General features: G+C 40.8%; 4 protein-coding genes across 7 annotated transcripts; 2 read left to right on the top strand and 2 right to left on the bottom strand.

Moving 5' to 3' along the window:
- Positions 1–80: 80 nt before the first annotated feature.
- LOC113208820 (serine/arginine repetitive matrix protein 1) lies at positions 81–5,621 on the bottom strand. The gene is made up of 8 exons (XM_026426018.2): positions 4,771–5,621; positions 4,020–4,682; positions 3,252–3,390; positions 3,057–3,171; positions 2,494–2,932; positions 2,218–2,405; positions 1,679–2,132; positions 81–1,600 (listed from the first exon to the last, which is right to left on the bottom strand). Exons 3-8 carry the CDS (start codon positions 3,358–3,360, stop codon positions 1,262–1,264), a joined length of 1,644 nt encoding a protein of 547 aa, XP_026281803.1. The 5' UTR covers positions 3,361–3,390; positions 4,020–4,682; positions 4,771–5,621; the 3' UTR covers positions 81–1,261.
- A 322-nt stretch (positions 5,622–5,943) lies between these two features.
- LOC113208864 (ribulose-phosphate 3-epimerase) lies at positions 5,944–7,134 on the top strand. The gene is made up of 4 exons (XM_026426090.2): positions 5,944–6,330; positions 6,415–6,522; positions 6,600–6,821; positions 6,902–7,134. The coding sequence occupies exons 1-4, from the start codon at positions 6,100–6,102 to the stop codon at positions 7,010–7,012; spliced, it is 672 nt and encodes a 223-aa protein (XP_026281875.1). The 5' UTR covers positions 5,944–6,099; the 3' UTR covers positions 7,013–7,134.
- Positions 7,135–7,561: 427 nt separating this feature from the next.
- On the top strand, positions 7,562–18,003 carry LOC113208818 (neurexin-4). Of its 4 annotated transcripts, none has more exons than XM_026426012.2 (21): positions 7,562–7,725; positions 8,084–8,185; positions 9,900–10,096; positions 10,739–10,880; positions 10,973–11,176; positions 11,255–11,607; positions 11,773–11,934; positions 12,020–12,328; positions 12,426–12,585; positions 12,671–12,796; positions 12,889–13,092; positions 13,206–13,364; positions 13,477–13,644; positions 13,729–13,899; positions 13,976–14,093; positions 14,223–14,428; positions 14,522–14,653; positions 14,719–14,898; positions 14,985–15,118; positions 15,207–15,414; positions 15,512–18,003. In XM_026426012.2, exons 1-21 carry the CDS (start codon positions 7,656–7,658, stop codon positions 15,844–15,846), a joined length of 3,840 nt encoding a protein of 1,279 aa, XP_026281797.1. In that variant the 5' UTR covers positions 7,562–7,655; the 3' UTR covers positions 15,847–18,003. The 4 variants fall into 4 exon arrangements, with proteins under 4 accessions (XP_026281797.1, XP_026281796.1, XP_026281800.1 ...); XM_026426011.2 differs by lacking the exon at positions 9,900–10,096 and adding an exon at positions 9,373–9,569; XM_026426014.2 differs by lacking the exons at positions 7,562–7,725; positions 8,084–8,185 and adding an exon at positions 9,432–9,569.
- On the bottom strand, positions 17,907–19,957 carry LOC113208819 (putative methyltransferase C9orf114). Its single transcript, XM_026426016.2, has 5 exons — positions 19,349–19,957; positions 19,014–19,267; positions 18,661–18,927; positions 18,312–18,579; positions 17,907–18,230 (listed from the first exon to the last, which is right to left on the bottom strand). The coding sequence occupies exons 1-5, from the start codon at positions 19,676–19,678 to the stop codon at positions 17,991–17,993; spliced, it is 1,359 nt and encodes a 452-aa protein (XP_026281801.1). The 5' UTR covers positions 19,679–19,957; the 3' UTR covers positions 17,907–17,990.
- Between the last annotated feature and the right edge of the window lie 607 nt (positions 19,958–20,564).

The following is a 20,564-nucleotide window of genomic DNA, read 5'->3' as shown; positions in this document are numbered from 1 at the left end:
ACTCTTAAATTCACATTCCCTGATTAAGGGAGGAAGAGGGAAGATAAATAGAACAAAAAAAAAGAAAGAAAAAGGCCAAGCACACAAATATTAGAAAGTATTTTAGTAGATGGGCTTAGAGGATTAGGTGTTGAGGTAGGTAGTGAGAAAATTACAGACACTACTAATTACAAACTCCCATTACACATTACACAACAGCAACAAGTCTGACCCCATGACATGTGACACATGCTGAGAGACATACAACAATTACATATTTCGAGTGATAAATTCTAACATGAGAATCTAAGTCCATATAAACCTCAACAGTATTTCATACAAAAGGATGACAAACAGTCTGACCATACAAGTGTGGTATCTGATAAACCAAGTCAAGTAAACAAAAATACTGCATTCAACTGATGTTATTCATCCTAAGACAATAGAATTAAAACAAATTCAAGAAACAACAACTGTTGTTCTAGGTCACAATAAAAGTCAAATATACATATTTTCTTACTTCCAAGTCTTAACAGGTTTTAGAGGGCTTTTAGATGGAAAAAAAATTGCTTACAAAGAAATCTGATTCCATAATACAATGGAAACAAAAACAAAATAAAAATTGCACCAACAGCTTAAAAACAGATTCTCAAGTTGAAAAAATAGCATTCTTACTCTCCATCAATTATTTTATTATAATAATCATGCATCCTCAAACTATTGACTGATAAGTGACTTAACCGCATCTTTCATAGGGATGAACTTCCTCTCAACTAAGAGTACGATCCCTAAAAATACGTCAGTACGTACCACCATGAAACCTAGTTTCTTACAATTAAGCAAGCATGACAGTGGGAAGATCCTTGCTAAACCCTCATTAATGTACTTAGCCTGGTCATGGGATATAATCCACACATTAATGAACAATGAAAAGAAAAAAAATATTGAGGTACATAACAAGACAACGGAAAGGACGACGGTGTCACATTGAAGTAGCTGACCTCAAGGAAGCTGTGTGTGGCTCGGTGGTGGTGGTGCTGAGTCCTTGAATGGATGATGGCTTGACGCACTCTCACTCACGCACACTCGCCCCCGCTACTCGGGACCGCACGTCGCCCTGCTCCCCGCCCTGCCAGCGCCACTCCTCCAAGATTTAGAGGGTGGTGGCCTCGGGGGCCGCCGCATCCTTCACGACGACGGCCTCCGGGGCCAAGTCGGTCGACGCCGAGGCGGACGCCGAAGCCGACTTGCTGGACTTACTGTGGCGGGAAGCGGCGTGCCCCTATATCCGGTTTCTCTTGCCGCGCCGACCACTGCGGCCGAGGTGGCCGCGCATGGCGTGCCACTGCTCGTAGTAGCGCTCAGCCTCGAGCCACTCCTGGTACTTGTACCACCACTCCTCCCACTTCATGTAGTCGTCCAGCGACAGGTCCCGCAAGTAGCCGCGGTCCTTGTAGTACTGGTACCGCACCCGCACGTCGTCCCAAGCCTCCAGCCCCACCGGGGCAGAGTGCAGGGCCTCGGGGAAGTACCCGAGCCCGACGCGCCGGTCAGACACGGGCATGGGCACGGGGCTCAGCGGCCGGTACGGGGCGATCTCCTCGTCCTCGTCAATCACCACCTTCGGGGCCAAAGAAAATGTGTTAGAAGAGGCAACTCGTCTACGAACCTGCGACGGAACCAACCCTCAAAAACGCACCTTGAAGTCGGTGCCGTCCGAATCCTTGGTGATGCGCATGTTCCGGACCCCGTCCAGGTCGCGCCTGTTCTCGCTCCACTGCGCCATCTTGCCGAAGCGCTCGGACAGCGTGAGCCGCGGCGCCCCCATCGAGGACCGCGACGAGGTGGAGCACGAGTCGGAGGCCGAGTCGTGCAGCGGCGGCGAGTGGTGGCGCGGCACGCCCTCCAGCTTCACCATGGCCAGGCCGGCCGCGGCGCGGCGCCGCTTGCTCATCCCCTTGAGCTTGGCCTTCTCCCGCTCGGCCCTCCGCTTCGCCTTGGCTGCGCGGCGCGCCGCGGGCGGGGGCGAGGGCGGCGGCCCGCGGGGGTCGCTCGGAGGCGGGCTGACCACGGGCCGGCGGGGGATGGTGGTGGGGCTGGACGCGATCCTGCGCGGGGGCGGCGTGCGCCTGGTCGGCGGGGTGTGTCTCCTCCTGCGGAACACAGATCACGTCAAGTCAGAAAGCGGTCGCAGGCACAGCCTGGGCACAAGCAGAGGCGCGCGCGCTCGGTACTCACCCCTGAGGGGGCGGGGTGGTGGCCTTCTTGGTGCCCTTACTCTTGGGCAAGCACACGGAGCACACCGAGTCGGAGCAGCTGCTCACAGAGCGAGAGCTGCCGGAGGCGGAGGGCGCGCGCACTGGAGAGCGGCCGGGGCCCTTCCTGCGGATGTCCATGTGCTCCGGGCGGCGGGCGGAGGCCGAGGGCTGCACAGAGTGAGAGGTCATCATTAGTCAACACACGCGCACAACGAGCAGGTAGACAGGGCTCCTCGGGGAGGAGATGTGTGCTCACCTTGGGCGGGGGTGGCTCCGGTGTCTGGGGCCTCCTGGGGCGCGAGCGCAGCCCCTGCTCCTTGCGCGGCGGCTCGCGGGCACGGTCGCGCTCTCGTTCGCGCTCCCGAAGCCGCTCGCGCTCCCTGTCCCTGTCCCGCTCGCGCTCCCTCTCGCGCTCACGCTCACGCTCCCGGTCCCTGGAGCGCTGTCGCGGGGGTGGGGAAGGCCGCGCGGGCAACGGCGGCGACCTGATGCGGTCGCGGCCCGCCAGCCCCCTGCGCAGCCCGCCTCCGCGAGGGCTGAGGGAGCGCGACTTGTTCGATCGGATGGACCGCGACCGCGACTTGGACCTGGCGTTGGGCCGCACGTGCGAGCGCGAGCGGGACCGCGACCGACTCCGCCGAGGGTTGTTGGGCGAGCCGTCGGCGTACAGCTCCTTGTAGCCGCTGTGGCGCCATCTGGAACAATGTCAGAATCATCAGAATTGACCAAATGAATAACAACCCCGGGGCGGCCTGGTCTGTGGACTCTTGCGGGTGGACTCATCTGAATGCAGTCGTGAATATCAACACCATCACTTACCTGTTGGGATCTTTTTCCTCAGCCTCTAACAGCTTCTTGTTCCAATAAATGCTGGGTTTAGAGTTGTCTTGACGTGCCTTCCTCATAACGTTGTTGAGTTCATTTCTTTTGGGAGCTGTGGAAGCAAAGGACGTAGTGAGCGATCCTGATTATAAAATGCTAGTCGGTTTGGGGTTAGGCGTTAAACACACTTACATTTGCCCCGCGGGGCAGATCGTCCATTGCTTCCACCAGAGTAGGAGTCCATCCGCAAACGGGTGGACTGATTTGACCGCGAGCGTGGCGACCGATCGTACCTTGACATCTCTACTTCATCATTTCCATTGAAATAGTGCTGCAAAATAGGCAAAATCAAACAAATTACAAACAGAAAATATATTTTGAGCATAACAACAATACAATTCCAAACACAAGTGATTTGACCCCTGAAAACAATGAGTCTTTACAAATTCACAATGCAGTCCAAATAAAGTAAAATGAAAAAAAAAAAAGAAGAAAAAAAAGCTTTGACAGACAACAATAATTCCCAAGGATTGTGGGGATAGTGTGCAACAAATATAAATACAAGTGTCAGTTAAATATGGGTCACGTAACTCAATTTTTAAAAACCATAGTAAATAAAAGTTATAGATGGACCAATCTGTAATAACCCCGCAATGATTCACAGAAAATACCAAAAATAATTTGATATAATTATTTGTCTTGAACACCTAGCACCCTGAATTATAGCTTGCTAATTGCGCCCCAGGCTATCTAAATATTACTTGAACAAAATGGTCTTACTTTTAAAACTTCTAGAGAATGGGAAATTACTTTACTAGAGAAAGGGGAGAGTTTACTCTAATTTGCCTAATTTTTTTAAAGATCTAATTTTGACATGAAAGAAAGGGCATTTTGAACTTAGGGGAATAGATATTTGCACAAAGTGAAAGGTATTAGGGACAAATAATAAGACATCCATACCTCGGCACCATCACTTGACTAAAATGGAACCGATGCCAGCGGTAGGCATATACAAATGCGACACCCACTTAGCGAGCGGAAAGTAGGTTACCGATACGATCACGTCCCGAGAAGTACCGTACAAATAAGAACGAGAGGCGACAAGACTTTCCGGCTCTGACCATTAATCGAGGGGTATAACGAATTGGCTCGGCGGCGGTCGGAATAAGCCATACGGTACCCTCAATATAACCGGATGGTCAACAACGGAGTGGAGAGGGCCCCACGGCAAATCACATTTGAAAGCCTAGCAGAACGCGAACGGCTGGCTTTCAAGCGGTACAAACGACGCAGCTGACCTTGGTGCACGACAGTCTTTCCGTAAGGTCAGCTATACACATAACGAAAACTCGATTTGGCATGTACAGCCAGGAAGACGGAATGCGTAGTGGTGATGATTGAAAGTTCAGCAAAGATGACAAGACAGCCTGGGATGGTAAGTTGCACTGATCTTCAAGTTGTAGGACACAGATGACCACTATTTCATTTCACAGCACTTAAAAAACTAGCGGCAACATAAGATGACCTCTATCACAATCTTCTGATCTTGCCCATGAAGACCTGCCTGGTTTGAAAATAGATTTTCCTACAATGAAGAGTGAGTAGGATGTCTTCATTTCATTCCTGAAAGAGAGACAACAGTATGTTTATTAAATGTAGTTGCAAAAGAAAGTGACATCAATTTTTTAATTCAAGTAGAACATTAACTTACATTTCTTCTAGATGATCTCAACACAGCGACGAGTATCCAGATCATAATACATTCAATGTCCACACTTTTCATCCAAAAATTACAAGCAAACAACTTTTCACCCTGGCTTGCATAAATGATATAACTCATGATTTTCAAACATAATGCTACTAGATTCTTCATCAAAAATGTTAATAACAGAGAATAAACTACCTCTATACACAATAAGGCCTTTAGATAGCATTGTGACACAAGGGATGTACATTTTGGGGAGTGGTTTAACAAGAAACATTGAGAGAGCAAAGTTCAGAAAACAAACAATACTAAATATTGTGAAAAGAAATAGTTCGAGGAACGAATTTGCACAGTTGAATTAGTAATTACAACATATCTCTAGATCGACAGAAAAACGCGTCACATATTTAAGAGGCAAACACATCATAAGGGTTATGTGTACGATGCTATCAGGTACAAATATAAAACTCAAAGCCGAAGGGAATAGACTCACACCCAACAAAAATGAAATGATTGACAATTGTAATCAAAAAGTAAAATTCCTTACTAGATTAAACAAAGCTGCAGACTCAATTAAAATATGTATCTTTACCAAACAGGCTTCAGCCTAGGAGGCTGTAACCAGGTCAATCCCGGTGAGAAATGGGTATCAAAATACAGCCCATTAAGAAACTAAATGACAAAATTTCAAAAAAAACATTTGTGCCACGGCACACTCACATTCCAACACTCGAAAAACCGACGAAAACCGAGAAACCACGACGCAAACTCGAAAAACTGATCGCGAACTTCAGCTTGACTTTTCTCTTCTCACTTTGGGCTCCGGTTCGATCCGGTCACTGCTCGAGAGATTCTTCTTGGAAGGGACAACGGGGACAAAGAGGGAGGAGGGGGGAAGGGGGGAGGGGCGAACTCTCTCCACATAAAAATCGCTTCTCCTGATCTGAATAAAACAATCTGTGGAAACTTTTTAATTTCGTTGGCCTTACTTAATCAGTGTAGCGACCAGTAAACCAGTGCAATCTGTTTCTAATATTTATTTAAAGTTTAAAAGCTTTTCTTTCCTACCCGTATATTCTCATACATAACATGACAAAAAGCCTCAATACGAGATGCCACGTGGTTGGCCGAAAATCAATGTGTGTCTGCCGGCAAAAGAGAACACATATAAAAGCAGACGAAATGTGAGTTTGCTTGCAAGTCGTACAAGGGTCATTTGCAGGACGTGTGAATCAGTGAGCAGCGTGATATTCCGTTCATTCCAGGTTGACGTGAATTCCGGATCGGCTAATCGTTCGTGACATTGACGAAGGAGGACAAATAGTTTAATTAACCATGTCCGTGAAATGCAAAATTGGTCCATCGGTTCTCAATGCTGATCTTTCGGATTTGTCTGAGGCATCTACGAAGCTGTTGGATAGTGGAGCCGATTATTTGCATTTAGATGTCATGGATGGTCATTTTGTTCCGAACCTAACGTTTGGTCATCCAGTTGTCAAATGTTTAAGAAACAAGATTCCCAAAGCATTCTTTGAGACACACATGATGGTGTCGAAACCAGAGCAGGTATGCAACCCAAACTATATTAGTATGCGCCATATTCTTAATTGTTCTGGTCCATGGTTGTATTTTGCTCTCTACATTTTTCAGTGGATTGAACCCATGGCGGACGCCAAAGTAGATCAATACACATTCCACATTGAACCTGTCAGTGATGTTCCTAGCATATGTCGCCAAGTCAAAGAGGCAGGAATGAAGGTATGTTTAAATCTTAGTTCATTTTGTTTTATCTGTTGTGCCATACATTTATTTTGAACACTTAATAATAATTGCAGGTTGGACTTGCCTTGAAACCAGGCACTGGTGTTGAAGTTGTCGCAAAATATATTGACATGGCAGACATGGTATTGATAATGACTGTCGAACCAGGATTTGGTGGCCAGAAATTTATGACCAATATGATGGACAAAGTGAGATGGTTACGGGAGAATTATCCCTCCCTTGATATTGAAGTTGATGGTGGTGTAGGTCCATCAACCATTGATGCATGTGCTCAGGTACTTAAATTCCTAGTCCAAGGACTTTACCTACTAGATTGCTACTATAGCTAATAATTATATCCTATTTCCATATTTAGGCTGGTGCCAATATGATTGTGTCAGGAACTGCAGTGACGGGAGCCACAGATCCAAGTCAAGTCATCAAGACACTCAGAAATTCTGTTGAAAAGGTTATTAACAAATCATAATTGTTCAGTAATAATGAACTTGTATTTTAATGGTACGGTGATTTGTAAGAATGTTGCAATTGATATTGAGTACAAATTTTATGTCATTCCAATCATGTGAAGTATATATGTTTTTAAAAATTTGTGTAGGTTTTTGATTGTAGCCAACCCCAAACTTCCATGTGCCTTCACTTCACTCACAGCGCATTCGTGCTCTCACATTCTCAAGGCATTTAGCATTATTACAGCGATTAGATTCCAATTTCGCGGAAAAAAGGAATGTGAACACGATCTAACTTTCCAGAAGACTTAAGGGACTCAAAGGGATCGTCAAACTTTAAAATTTTGTAACGATAGTCCATACCTACTACATAAATGTCAATAGATCACAATTCATTTGCAATTTCTGTTCTTTTTTGGATATAATAAGCAAACTTCAGGACTGCTGATGTTGGTACCTCTCACTAAGAGCGAAAGCAGCGCTGGCGCTATCTGTCGATGCTATGCGAAACGACATCGCCGATCAGTGCTGCTGCCTGGTGTGCGAACCGGCAAGTAAGAAACGTAAACGTTACTCACCAACCCAAACCCAACACCAACCAACACCCAACAGAGTTTGAAGTGGTGGGAGTCTGGGCGGGCCGTGTCGGTTAATCATGCAAAGATGATTTTAAGCGCCCCCATATTTAGTTTTCTTCTCTGCGGCTTCTTTTTGTTAAATTCTGTCTTGGCAGGTAAGCAATATGGTTTGTGCATTGTTTGAAAGGAAAACTATTTGGTAGAGAGGTTAGTTAGTGCCCATGAATCACAGGGCCCAGCCCACTTCTGTGGCGTCCTTAGCACCCCATCTGTGATTTTATAACCTTCACATATTTTCCTACGAAGTTTAGAAATCTGTGTCTGACTTAAGCAACATACTATTCAATCGTTTACAACCGTACATGTTTCCTAATCCGGTCGTAGGTGTTTACTGCTAAATGTATAGCTAATCTGTCTTGCTGTTGAAAGCACACCTCTGTGTTTCAACTAATTTCAATGTTGTTCTTTGGTATTTTGTACATTCTAACATATCTTATCTGTTTTGACACTTAGATTATACCTACTATGAATGCAACCAACCTCTACTATCTAGAGCAAAGCTCACAGCAACTTCTTCGATGCGGGAAAGAGGGCCTGAAAAAGCCAAGCTGAACAGTGAGTACTGCACTCTTACTTTTAGCATAAGTGTTTTTGAAGACTGAAAAAAGTGGACTGAGGTATACATTTATAAAGTGTGATCAGTTCGAGTTGACTCTGTATCTGTGGATACTCATACTATGCCCCATCATCTAAGTTTCTTCAATTTTAATGAAAAATATTTAACATCAAAGAACATTTTTAAAACCAAAGGGCTCCCAAGTCTTTGTCAGTTTGCCTCATTGCACTGCGTTGTAGTAGTTATTTTATTTTTAAAATATCTGATTGTGTTTTGATAATTTTGTGCCATTGGTTGGTTTTAAAAAACGTAGTTTGATGCTCTTTGCTAGATTTTTTGCTATACACAATTGGTTATAAAATTTTGCTTCATTGTAGTGTGAGTGAGCATGATGTTTTATGTACAGCGCAAATTATTATTGTAAGAGTAGTTTGAATTTCTTCAGGAACATTTTAACTTGAGTTCAGTTCCTTAGCCCCTTCCCGATTATTTTTTTTTATTTTGTTACATTATTATGTATTTGTGTATGGCAAATTTTTATCTACTAACATTCTGTAGTCAATTTAATTTATATTTTCCCAATCTGTGGATCAGACCTCTCAATTAGCACAAGAAGCACAAGTAAGAGATTGCATCCATCCCTTAATGTTGTAGTAGTAATAAACATTCAGAAGGTGTCCCCTGCCCCCCCCCCCTTTTTTTTACTGTCCCCTATACCAGCCTGTGCCTTTCACCATAGCTATTGATTACTGTCTCGGATGTCCCCAAACGTTGACGACCCCCTCCCCCTCCCCATCCCGCTCCCTCTCCGTGTCAGCAGCCTAAGTGATGTGTTGGAGCCAGGTGGATCCTGTCTCGGCTCCGCCGCGCAAGGGTGAGCGGGAGGGGGCGGGGCGCGCTCGAGTGGGGCGCGCAACCCCTGTTCCTGGTCCCCTCCCCCCTTTCCCTCGCACGCGTGCTATGCGGCAATATCTCGGTTCATTGCTCCACACGCCGGCGCGGCGCTGAGGGGGAGGAGACATAAACCCCCTCATGACTCAAAGTGGTTGAAATAAATGACCCAGTATGCTTAGATGCTTTATTGTATTCAGTCACCTTTTATTTGTTTGAGTTGTTTCATTTTTTTATGCTGCGGGTGTTTTGCATGCAATTTGTAGTTAAATGCTTGGTTTGAATCCATTATCAGGTGATACATCATGGTCAGCAGAAAGCACAGATTTCATCCAGTACATCATTGTAGACCTGGGATCTGTCATGAATGTGACTCGAATTGAAACTCAGGGTCGTCTGCATTCTACTGAGTATGTCATGGAGTATTCCATTAGTTATGGCACTAATGGTCTGGATTATGCTGACTTTAAAGAAGATGACGGCAACACAAAGGTACAAGTGGCCAGAGCACCAATTACTTTTTTGGTGTTGAAAGAGCTCTTGGGTGATAGCACTCTCACTATTTTTGCTTTCTCATGCACGCCCTGTGACAAGCCCTTCCCCATTAACCAAAACAATTTCATTTACAAAGAGAACCAAGGAAAATCACATCTTCCATTTGCTAAAACTATTAGTAACAAGGAGGGCTTCAAGTATGGTATAACTGGCCTGTATGTTTGCATGTTCCACTAACAATACTTAAGGGTTTGGGTTGACGCTGAAGTGAGATGTGGTTTCTAAAACAGAGGTGGTGATGGTTCTTGGCTGCTTGATATTTCACAGGCGAGCACGCATGGGTTCCTGAGGATGACACCTACTACCATTATCTGACATTCGAGTTCTCAGACCGAATGGAAGTCCACGCCATTGGAACTAAAGGACAACATGCAACAGAAAATTTTGTCACGGAGTACAGTCTCCAATACAGTGATGACAACCAAGCCTGGCGGAATATCATTAGCTCTGTTGGAGAGACAGAGGTATTTCTTTTGTGTTTGTCTTCCTCTTTTTTTCTGTTATTTTGTGGGAATTATTGCAATTGAATTGTGCCTTTTGTATATTTTGTTTTGTGTATTCTTGAAGTTCATGCTTGGTTGGTTAGAGTTGTGCTCTAGCTTTAAGTCCAAGATTGCATTATGAGCTATTATTGTGTGTACTTCCACTCGTAAATTGTACTAAAAATTGCTATTTCCTTTGATCTATTTACATTTGTCACCACTAATTATTTTTCTGTGTTTGGCTCATTTTTTCATTTTTTTCCTGTTATGTATTGCTAACTTTTTATGTTACTTTACTTTTTTAAGTGCATGTCTGTAAGGGATGAGTAGGGTTGTACACTGATTCAGTCTGAGTTGCATGCTTAGGAAATCTGATGTTTGTTGATCTCATCTTTGTTTTGGGTTGTAGCTGTAATTATTTCAACAAAATGGACACATTGTGGAGACTACTACAGTTTTCATTTGCATGCTCATTTATTTCTTAACTCCCTAGGTAGTCTGCATGCTATGCTATCAGCGCTTGGTTTTTTATACTTTTATTTTAATACAGTGTAATTGTGTTGTCATTTAAAATTCTTGTTATGTCACTATTTTTTATTTTTAAATTAAATGAATTTTCTCTAGATGTTCAAAGGCAATCGGGATACAGATACCATTAGACGTAATTCATTTGACATTCCCATAATTGCCCAATGGATCAGAATCAATCCAACAAGATGGAACAACCGCATTTCAATGAGGGTTGAACTGTATGGATGTGAATATGGTAAGATTATTCATTTTAAATATCACTTAAACAAAAAAATTTCAGAGTAACTTATAGAGTAACAAATTTTTATCATCTATTTCATGTTACAGAGTCAGATGTTTTATCTTTTAATGGTACTTCACTTGTCACATGGGACTTGCAGCGGGACCCATTGTCAGCTATTAAAGAATCAATTCGGTTCCGCTTTAAAACCAATCAAGCTAATGGAGTTGTGATGTACAGCCGTGGCACTCAAAATGATTATTTTGCAATGCAGATGAGGGAGAACCGTATGCTGCTCAATATTAACCTCGGTATGTGTACTTGTTCAAGTAAAACAATAGATACTTTAGTTGAATATTTCATCAAATAATTTTTAAAAATTTGTACAGGTTCTGGATTAATGACTAGCTTATCTGTTGGCTCCCTTCTTGATGACAATATCTGGCATGATGTTGTTTACTCTCGGTACAAAAGAGATATTGTTTTTTCTGTTGACCGAGTTGCTATCAGAAGCAAAGTTAAAGGAGAGTTTCTGCGTCTTGATTTAAACCAAGTTTTCTATATTGGCGGTATACCCAACAAGCAAGAAGGACTTATGGTTAACCAAAACTTTACGGGTTGTATTGAAAACTTATATATGAACTCAACAAACCTTGGACATGAAATGAAAGTTGAAAGGGAATATAGTTACAGCTACTCTGCACCTCGCTACTATTCTCAGCATGTATTATTTAGTTGCATTGTAAGTGATACCTATGCAAGACTGTCCTTTCTTTCATACATGATTGATTTTTTGAAATCATGCCACATGTCATAATAGTACCCAAAAGAGTACCCATCTGTGATTTGATGTGTGAAGAGCTGGAAGTACTAAATTACATTTATTTTTTTTCCTGTTTTTCTTTAGGAAAGACCCATAGTACCAGTTACTTTTCTGACTACTACATCTTATGCAAAGCTCACTGGGTATGAGGGTGTTCAGTCATTGAATGCAACCTTTTCCTTTAGGACGTATGAGCCTGATGGTCTTTTACTATACCATGCCTTCACGGCTGGAGGATTTGTAAAGGTATGTGTCTACCTGTGTCAACCCGACCTCTAACCATGGTATATTCTCAAATTACTCAGTTTAACTGCTTTTTCTATTGTTCTAGTTATTCCTCGAATATGGAAAAGTTAAAGTACAAATTGAAACTAATGGTAACCCACGGGCTACTCTTGATAACTATGATGTTCAATTTAACGATGGACGTTGGCATGATGTTGTCTTAACAGTCTTGAGAGATCTATTAATCCTTAGCATTGACAATCAGCCAATGCGAACGTCTAGGCTCTTAAGAATGGCTACTGGTCTTCACTATTTTATTGGTGGGGGTGTATATGGAACTCCAGGTTTTGTTGGATGCATGCGCAAAATAAGCATAGATGGAAATTATAAGCTTCCAACTGATTGGAAAGAAGAGGTAAATGAATTAAGTTTTTCAAGTCAAAACTCTGTTGCTGAAAGCTTCCCTCTCCCTGTTGTTAAATTATTTTTTATTATCTTCTTTTACTTTGTAGGAGTACTGTTGCAAGAATGAAGTGGTGTTTGATGCTTGTCAGATGATAGATCGTTGCAATCCTAATCCATGTAAACATAATGGATTTTGCCGGCAAGATTCTCATGAATTTTTCTGTGAATGTGCTGGTACTGGGTACACCGGTGCTGTTTGTCACACCTGTAAGTGTTTCCTTTCAAGAATAATTTTTATTTTGCTTAGCTTTCTAATCTAATCTAATTCCGTATTGGGTGTATCTTTGCATAGCTTTAAATCCACTGTCGTGTGTGGCATATAAGAACACTAACCCGGTCGGCCAAACAGCAGACATAAATATTGATGTAGATGGAAGTGGTCCTTTGGCACCTTTTCCCGTCACATGTGAATTTTATGGTATGTAGCCCAACCTGAAACTTTTTATTCTTTTTTTCTTCTTTGCAATTTCCGTTTCTTTGTAAATTAATTAATTTGTATTTCTATTTTAGCTGATGGACGAATATTGACTGTTGTCAAGCACAACAATGAAAATCCTACTTCAGTTGATGGCTTTCAAGAACCTGGCAGTTATGTCCACAATGTAATCTATGATGCAGAAATGACTCAAATTGAAGCACTCATTAATAGATCCAGCACTTGTCGGCAAAGATTACACTACGCCTGCAAAAATTCTAAGCTTTTGAATTCTCCTTGTGAGTTAATTTTAGTTTCCATTGGTTTTTGATTATTTAAAAAAGCATGCCATGCTCTTTTGTTGACAAAATTTCATTTGTGGTTTGTAACTGTCTTTGACTTCATATTGTAGCACTGCCTAACATGCCATTCCGACCATTTTCCTGGTGGGTTTCCCGCTCAAATCAAAGGATGGATTATTGGGGTGGTGCTCTGCCTGGTTCTCGTAAATGTGAATGTGGAGTTTTGGGCACATGCCGGGATCCTACAAAGTGGTGTAACTGTGATGGAAGTAAGTACTTTTTTCCATCAAAATGTCGTTTTGTAAAAACTGAAGTATGCCACTGGCATTAAACGCCAAAAGAATAAAAATAGTTAAATATTTATTTATATTTTTTGTTTAGTTCGACTTAACAGTGCTGGTCAACATGAAGATTGGTCAGAGGATGGAGGATTCCTTACTCAGAAGGAGTACCTTCCTGTAAAGCAGTTACGCATTGGAGATACTGGCAATCCTGTTGATGATAAGGAAGGGCGTTTTACTTTAGGTCCCCTGTATTGTGAAGGAGATGGTGAGTAGTTGAAGGCAGTCAGTTTTGAAGTAAGATCATTTTTTATCACACTATTTCACAATTTTTTCCTTTGCTATATTTTAGACTTGTTCAGCAATGTTGTTACTTTCCGAATTGTTGATGCTACAATTGACTTGCCCACGTTTGACATTGGTCACAGTGGTGATATCTACTTTGAATTCAAGACTACTATTGAGAATGCTGTGATATTGCACAGCAAGGGTCCCACAGACTACATTAAAATTTCTATAATAGGTGAGTATTTCAGAGGTTTTAATGTTCTTAAAAGTTCTTTTTGAATGAATATCTATTAATTTTATTTTATCTACAGGTGGAAACAAATTACAATTTCAATATCAGGCAGGTGGAGGTCCCCTAGGTGTGAGCGTTGAAACAGCCTACAAATTAGTGGACAACCGGTGGCACTCAATTTCTGTTGAACGCAACAGGTATGGGCATGATCATTGAAGTACTATTGAGACACATTACTACATTACTAGGATTGTAATCCCCAAATTTGTAATATTGCTTCCTCAAAGTGTAAATTTTTAATTTTTTTCATTTTAATACTTTAACAGGAAGGAGGCTCGCATTGTTGTTGATGGCGCTCTGAAAGCCGAAGTCAGAGAGCCACCAGGCCCTGTGCGTGCCCTTCATCTTACTTCACCCTTAGTTCTTGGAGCATCTGTTGATTATCGGGATGGTTTTGTTGGCTGCATTAGAGCTATGTTACTCAATGGTCAACTCCAGGATTTGAGGAGGGTTGCCCAATTTGGATTGTATGGTGAGTTCTACCCTTTACATAGCCAATACATTGATGTTTAAGTATTTACCTATCTATTTTGTATTGTTTATTAATGTGTGTTTTGAATTGAAGGCGTCAGCCCTGGCTGTGTTGGTAAATGTGAGAGCAATCCATGCTTAAACAATGGAACATGTACTGAGCGGTATGATGGATATCATTGTGACTGCCGTTGGACAGCTTTCAAAGGACCCATTTGTGCTGATGGTAAGTGTTTTAAAGTTGTATGGGAAATGCCTTTAGCAACCTAGGTAAATCTATCTGTCTTTCAGAAATTGGTGTCACCATGCGGAAAAGTTCGATGATAAAGTACGATTTCATGGGTAGCTGGCGCTCAACAATCTCAGAACGCATTCGTGTTGGTTTCACCACAACAAACCCGAAAGGATTTCTGCTTGGCTTTGCCTCTAATATTACAGGAGAATATTTGACCATCATGGTATCAAACAGCGGTATGTGTTACTTTAACTTTTTTGGTGTTCAGTTACTGTTTGTTTCTATATGGTGTTGATGGTCTGTAAATTTTTCTGGTCTGCAGGTGTTTTACGTGTTGTATTTGACTTTGGTTTTGAAAGGCAGGAACGTTTCTTTGAGGGGAAGCATTTAGGGCTTGGACAATACCATGATGTGCGAATCAGTAGAAAGAATGGTGGTTCAACTCTTGTGATGCAGGTAAGAGTTTAATATATACCTGCTCATTTTTTTCCCTTGAATTGATTGGAAATTATAGTTTGCTTACTAACTTGTATTATTTGACCAGGTTGACAATGAAATTAAAGAATTTAACTTCTCAGTCAAGGGATCTGCTGATGCCCAATTTAATAATATTCAGTACTTGTACATTGGTCGCAACGAGTCAATGAATGAAGGCTTTGTTGGATGCATATCTCGAGTCGAATTTGATGATATTTACCCTCTCAAGCTGCTTTTCCAAGAAAGGGGGCCAGGGAATGTCAGGTCTCTTGGACGTAAGTATTCACTCTTAAGTAGTTTTTATTGTACCTTTCTGTGTTTTTGCAAACAACACTTAGTTCAACTGTTAATATTTTACCTTCTTTATTTTAGCACCTGATAGCACGCCCGAAGATTATTGTGGAGTTGAACCAGTTACCCACCCGCCTTACATCCCAGAAATAAGACCGCCTCCTCTATTAGATGATGATAAAGTTCGGAAAGCATATACTAGAACAGATTCAGCAATATTAGGTGGTGTATTAGCTATTATATTTATTGCTCTTGTAATCATGGCAATTATACTGGGTCGATTCTTGGCAAGACACAAAGGAGAGTATCTAACCCAAGAAGACAAAGGTGCACATTACGCTAATGACCCAGATTCTGCAGTTGTCCAAGGAGAAAGAGGACACCAGGTGACAAAACGGAAGGAGTGGTTCATTTAAATATCCTATGCACTAGTAGTTGGAAACTCCTTCCACCTCTATTATCAAATTGACTCCATGTACCCCTCATGTGAGTGTTTTTCTTAAGTTACCTTTCTGTTTATTTTATAGAGAGCATTTGAACTCATAGTAAAAGTGGTAAAAAATATTCAAAATTTTTTAAAAATTATGTTTTAAATGATATTTTTTTTTCTTTTTGTCTTCTTTGGAAAGCAAGTCCCCTTGTTTAATTCTGTGGGACTTTGAAAATATTGTGATGTTAGGGTCATTAGACTTTAATCCCCAGTTATCATCAATGCAAGATTTCTGCGTAATGCATTTCAAAGTACACTGTATTTATTCAACAATTCCAAGCCGCACCTCAAATTTTGCCAGGGTGTCATGGGAAAAAATCCCTCAAGACCCCTGTCAAAAAGAACTCAATTCTAAGCCAAACCCCAACTTTAGGGTTTTTGAAATCTATAAAAGGGTTGCAGCTTAGAATTGAATAAACACAGTATTCTATTCCCAACAATGAAGCTTTCTAAACTAGTCTTTTACAATCTTTTAAGCTCAGTTGTGATGGATCTGAGCTGGCTACCTAACAAGGTTGGTTGCTTCTCTCAAAATTTAAATATCTTCATGCTGTTGAACCCTGACACTTACTAAAGTTTGCAGGTTTGTTTTCATAAATGTCTTCACTCCAAGTGTTCATTTATTGTTCTATATGTTCCCTTAGGATAAAACAATGCACCAGTGCATTTCTATAGATTGAATATTTAAAATATTTTCTGCACTTCACTGTGTCTTCCCAGAATGCTTGAGGATTAGAGTTTGTTTATGAATCAAGAATCTTTAACACAAAGATCTGGATTCACATTCTAGGTTTAATTTGTTAACGTTGAAGAAAAATCTAAATGCCATTTATGTTATTTTTTTTGCAGTTTCTTGTACATACAGTTTATCATTTTTTAGTTCTTTTGAATTGCTGTTTGAGGCATTACAACTGCCATAGTAGGTCAAGTTATGATTCTCAAAAGAAGATTTTTCACTAATCAACTGTAAACAGGACAATGCACCATTTCATTACCAGAAGGAATTACTTGTTCCCCTGACTCAGACTTGCCATGAAATATGTTGGCCTAAATGTCCTTATTGTCTCTCCTATATTTTGTTTTCCTTTTTAAAATTGAATCTAGTGTAATAGTACATAATAGTACATGGCCCCTACTTATTGTCAAACAACTCCTTCAACACTTTGTAATTTTATACATTTATATTAAACTTGTATGGGTTCCTCACTTATATTTTATAATATCACTTTGTAATGTTCATCAATTTTTTTTGAATTTTTTGGTAGTTTTTGATGGTTGTTTTCCTGAGATTGCCATGTATTTATTATTGGTTACTTTTGATGTCATTTTTCAGAATGAAGGTTGACTAAAATTGTGATTTTTAGCCAGAAGCAGTCCATTCCATATTGTTGCTCGTATTGGCATTTAGTCCATCACAATATTCAAGTCGAAAGAAGTGGAGGGAGTAGTGGTCAACCAGATATTCGGAGATAAGTAGACTTGATTAGTTCCGTCCATTACCGTTTAGTATTCACTTAAGACTTGATATTAAGATTTCATATATCATTTGTCTTTTATGTTGCCAACGGCAGAGTGTATTTTTATTTTTTAAACTTATTCTTTCTAAATGATTGTTTGACATGGATATTGATATCATGCATGTAATTCACAGGATGTGTGCAAAGAGAATGTAATGATTATATTCCCTTTCATTTTTTTAATTCATTGATACAATGATCCATTGTTTAATTTCAAGTGTTTCTTAAGCGTCAGAGATTTTTATTTCACTTCATTTATTAATTATTAGGTCCCATTTCTATTATGAGATTAGGCTTAAAGCTACTTTTAAGAACTGTTGGATCTGTTTATTTTTTAGTATCCATACTTTGTAAATACTCATACCAAATCATTATGATATTTTGATAGACATGGCATGTTGTTGGCCTACACCACTTTTTCCCGACAGTGATCTCATAAAAGTATGGAAGTAAGTGAGAACACTAAAAATTGTTTGGTATTTCTATATTGACTTTGCTGGTATCACAGTATTTTGTCCTGGAGTTATAATAAAATTGTGGAGTTATAACAGCTTCAAACTTCTTTACTTTTCTTCCTTTTTTTTGCCTTTTTTTTATCACAATTTGCATCTCCTGTCTCCAAACTAACATCAAGATTTTCAGTCACATTGTTCTCAACATTTTTGACGGGAATCGAAGGGGTTTCATTACATGCTTCTTGATTATTGCTACTTTTATCATCTTCATAGTCGACAGATATGTTACTGTCATTGTCACCATGGTCTGTTTCAGTTTGTTTTATCTTGAACTCAACCTATAAAAACAAGATCATGAGTTACAATAGCTCTGTATTAACTTATTTAGTACAGTATATCAACAACAAAACACACAATACCTTTGGTTGAAATTTGCTTCTTAACTCAGCCAGAGTAATCAATATAGCTTCTTCAGTTCTAATTGTCCTACTTCCTTGGTCCGGACATGTATTCAAGTAGAAATCAAAAAGGAGGGCAGGATTGTCGACCATGAGCACTTCATCAGCCTCAAGAGCAGCCTCAATTCCAGCTAGACCACCAAAAACAACCAGTGCATGTTGGTGAGATGGAAGAGTAACCTTTTCCACTCGTTCACCACGCTCAGATGTTCCAACTGTGACGTCGTAACTACAATGGAAAACTTCACTGATAAGCTACAGAATCCAATATATGAACAAAAGTTGGTGAAAGGTTGTGCTATTAACATACCCTTCTTTGAAAGGGCACTCGGTAAAGACGGCATTGAAGGAGCTTGCGAGCCGAACAGAGTACCCCCAGTAGACTCCTGTCTCTTTCTTTGGTCTAGTTGGTGGAACGACACGCCCAAAAAGCCTTTTAGATTCTGGAGGAGAAGGGAGCATTTCCACTGTAACTCGCACTCCAGGTTGAAGTGGTCGGTCAACTTTCACATTTTTAAGTAAACCAACATTCACATAGCAGCCGTTTTTGGCAGGTTGGTTGATTACAATACCCTCTCTGTAAGATGAGAATTGGCAATTAATATATAAGAGAGCTTCAGAATAAGAACTTTGAAATAATAAAAGTGGAATCAAAAGAGTCACCTAAACTGTCCATCATCTTGCTGTCTCATATGATGTGGAGCATCAAGTGGATTCAACAATCCTGCATAGTCTAAGTCATGATGTTTGGGGAAAAACTCTTTCCTTAAGTATTGAGGACACTCTAAATATTGCAAAATTCTAGCAAGTTGAGCACAGCATCTCCTAGCAGGACGAACTTCACCACTGTCTGATAAACTATTAATTGTTTTTGCTGTTACATTGTCCTGGATTCCAATATCATCGTACACAATGACCTGGGGAATCAAAAAAATTTCATTCCAAAAATGTAATATGTTAAAAATAAAATGGCTTAGTAAGAAAGGAAAACAAATTACCTCATCCACTTTAAAAACACAAGCTGCCCTAGCAATCTGACCGGCCAGATACGTTCTCAATTCAACTGACTGTGCATTGTCAAGAATAGAGCCTGGTACAGCAATACTCAGGGTAGAAGGCTCTTCTTCACGGACTTTAGTTTTTTTAAATGTACTTGGTTCAGTGTTGACACCAGATGATTTGGTTAGTTCTTCCTTCTGCTTTTTTTCTTCCATCTTTTTTATCTTATAATCCTGTTTCAATCTCTTTCTCTCTTTCTTAGCCTTATTAAATTCTTGCCATGATTTGAAACCCTCTGGCAAGACTTCAGTGGATTGATTTGATGGCATTCTTATCTGCGTTGTTTACTTTTTTCTTGGCAAAACTAGTACGAATTAAAGGGTTAGAGTGACTGGGAATCACGATGTTGTCACTTTCCAAAAACCTAACGATCTGAGGACTTAAAGAGATATTTGGTCTAGACCTAACGATTCTCTGCAGCAGATGCAGATGTAATCAAATCTTATCAACCTAAATTCGAACTATATCAGTTCTAAACAGAGCTTGATGTCTTCACACGTGCGAATAATCACAACATGCTCTTCCTCATTTCTGCACTGGCGCCAGCCTGGCCAACAGAAGTACCAATCTCGCATGTGAAATGTCACATATTACTTGTAATATGTCAATAAATTTGGCGTTTCTTCAGGTTGAAAATCATTACTACACACTTTTAAAATAATTTGTAAGGTCATTTTAATTGGAGATTCACATTTGGAATGTTTCTAACGTGTTTGAATACGAGAGAAATATAGCAGCAAAGTGTTTTCAGCTTCTATCACTATTCATCTGTTTATTACTTTTCTCTTTGTGGATGTGTTTTGTTTCAACTTCAACCTCTATTTGTGGCGCGAAAGTACAAAGAAGAAGTTTCTAGATACTTTCCGCAGATTATATATTTTCGGACCAACATAATTTTCCCACTTGCAACCTGTGCTCACGCACGAGTCATCATAGTAAAATCGTGTTCTATGAAAGCTGACCCTTGAGGGGAAATGGGTCCGCTGGAACGCAAACAGTGCAGCAATCGAAAATTTGAGTGCTGCCCTGTTTCCTCCTCTCAGCTGGGTTTAGAGATGGATTAATATGCCCACGCTCAGAGTTTCTCAATTTCCACCCACAAATATATCCCCGTGTTACCCGTGTAGCGGCTTCGCTTGAAGGCCGGGGGGGGGG

This window comes from Frankliniella occidentalis, unplaced genomic scaffold, assembly GCF_000697945.3.
Source record: "Frankliniella occidentalis isolate FOCC.00 unplaced genomic scaffold, Focc_3.1 Scaffold166, whole genome shotgun sequence".
Lineage (NCBI taxonomy): Eukaryota > Metazoa > Arthropoda > Insecta > Thysanoptera > Thripidae > Frankliniella > Frankliniella occidentalis.
The sequence above is the reverse complement of the archived record's forward strand: the minus strand, read 5'-3'. Positions and strand labels throughout refer to the sequence as shown.

What these genes read in the sequence shown, in the direction of transcription:
- LOC113208818 (XM_026426012.2), top strand. Translation starts at nt 7,656, where the DNA reads ATGATTTTAAGCGCCCCCATATTTAGTTTTCTTCTCTGCGGCTTCTTT. An exon ending in GCTCTGTTGGAGAGACAGAG is followed by an intron (nt 10,097 to 10,738) that starts GTATTTCTTTTG and finishes AATTTTCTCTAG; the next exon opens with ATGTTCAAAGGCAATCGGGA. An exon ending in CGGCTGGAGGATTTGTAAAG is followed by an intron (nt 11,935 to 12,019) that starts GTATGTGTCTAC and finishes CTATTGTTCTAG; the next exon opens with TTATTCCTCGAATATGGAAA.
- LOC113208864 (XM_026426090.2), top strand. Translation starts at nt 6,100, where the DNA reads ATGTCCGTGAAATGCAAAATTGGTCCATCGGTTCTCAATGCTGATCTT. An exon ending in TGGTGTCGAAACCAGAGCAG is followed by an intron (nt 6,331 to 6,414) that starts GTATGCAACCCA and finishes TACATTTTTCAG; the next exon opens with TGGATTGAACCCATGGCGGA. An exon ending in TCAAAGAGGCAGGAATGAAG is followed by an intron (nt 6,523 to 6,599) that starts GTATGTTTAAAT and finishes TAATAATTGCAG; the next exon opens with GTTGGACTTGCCTTGAAACC.
- LOC113208819 (XM_026426016.2), bottom strand. Translation starts at nt 19,678, where the DNA reads ATGCCATCAAATCAATCCACTGAAGTCTTGCCAGAGGGTTTCAAATCA. An exon ending in CAAGATGATGGACAGTTTAG is followed by an intron (nt 18,928 to 19,013) that starts GTGACTCTTTTG and finishes CTCATCTTACAG; the next exon opens with AGAGGGTATTGTAATCAACC. An exon ending in GAAGCAAATTTCAACCAAAG is followed by an intron (nt 18,231 to 18,311) that starts GTATTGTGTGTT and finishes TTGTTTTTATAG; the next exon opens with GTTGAGTTCAAGATAAAACA.
- LOC113208820 (XM_026426018.2), bottom strand. Translation starts at nt 3,360, where the DNA reads ATGTCAAGGTACGATCGGTCGCCACGCTCGCGGTCAAATCAGTCCACC. An exon ending in ATCTGCCCCGCGGGGCAAAT is followed by an intron (nt 3,172 to 3,251) that starts GTAAGTGTGTTT and finishes TTGCTTCCACAG; the next exon opens with CTCCCAAAAGAAATGAACTC. An exon ending in GAGGAAAAAGATCCCAACAG is followed by an intron (nt 2,933 to 3,056) that starts GTAAGTGATGGT and finishes ACATTGTTCCAG; the next exon opens with ATGGCGCCACAGCGGCTACA.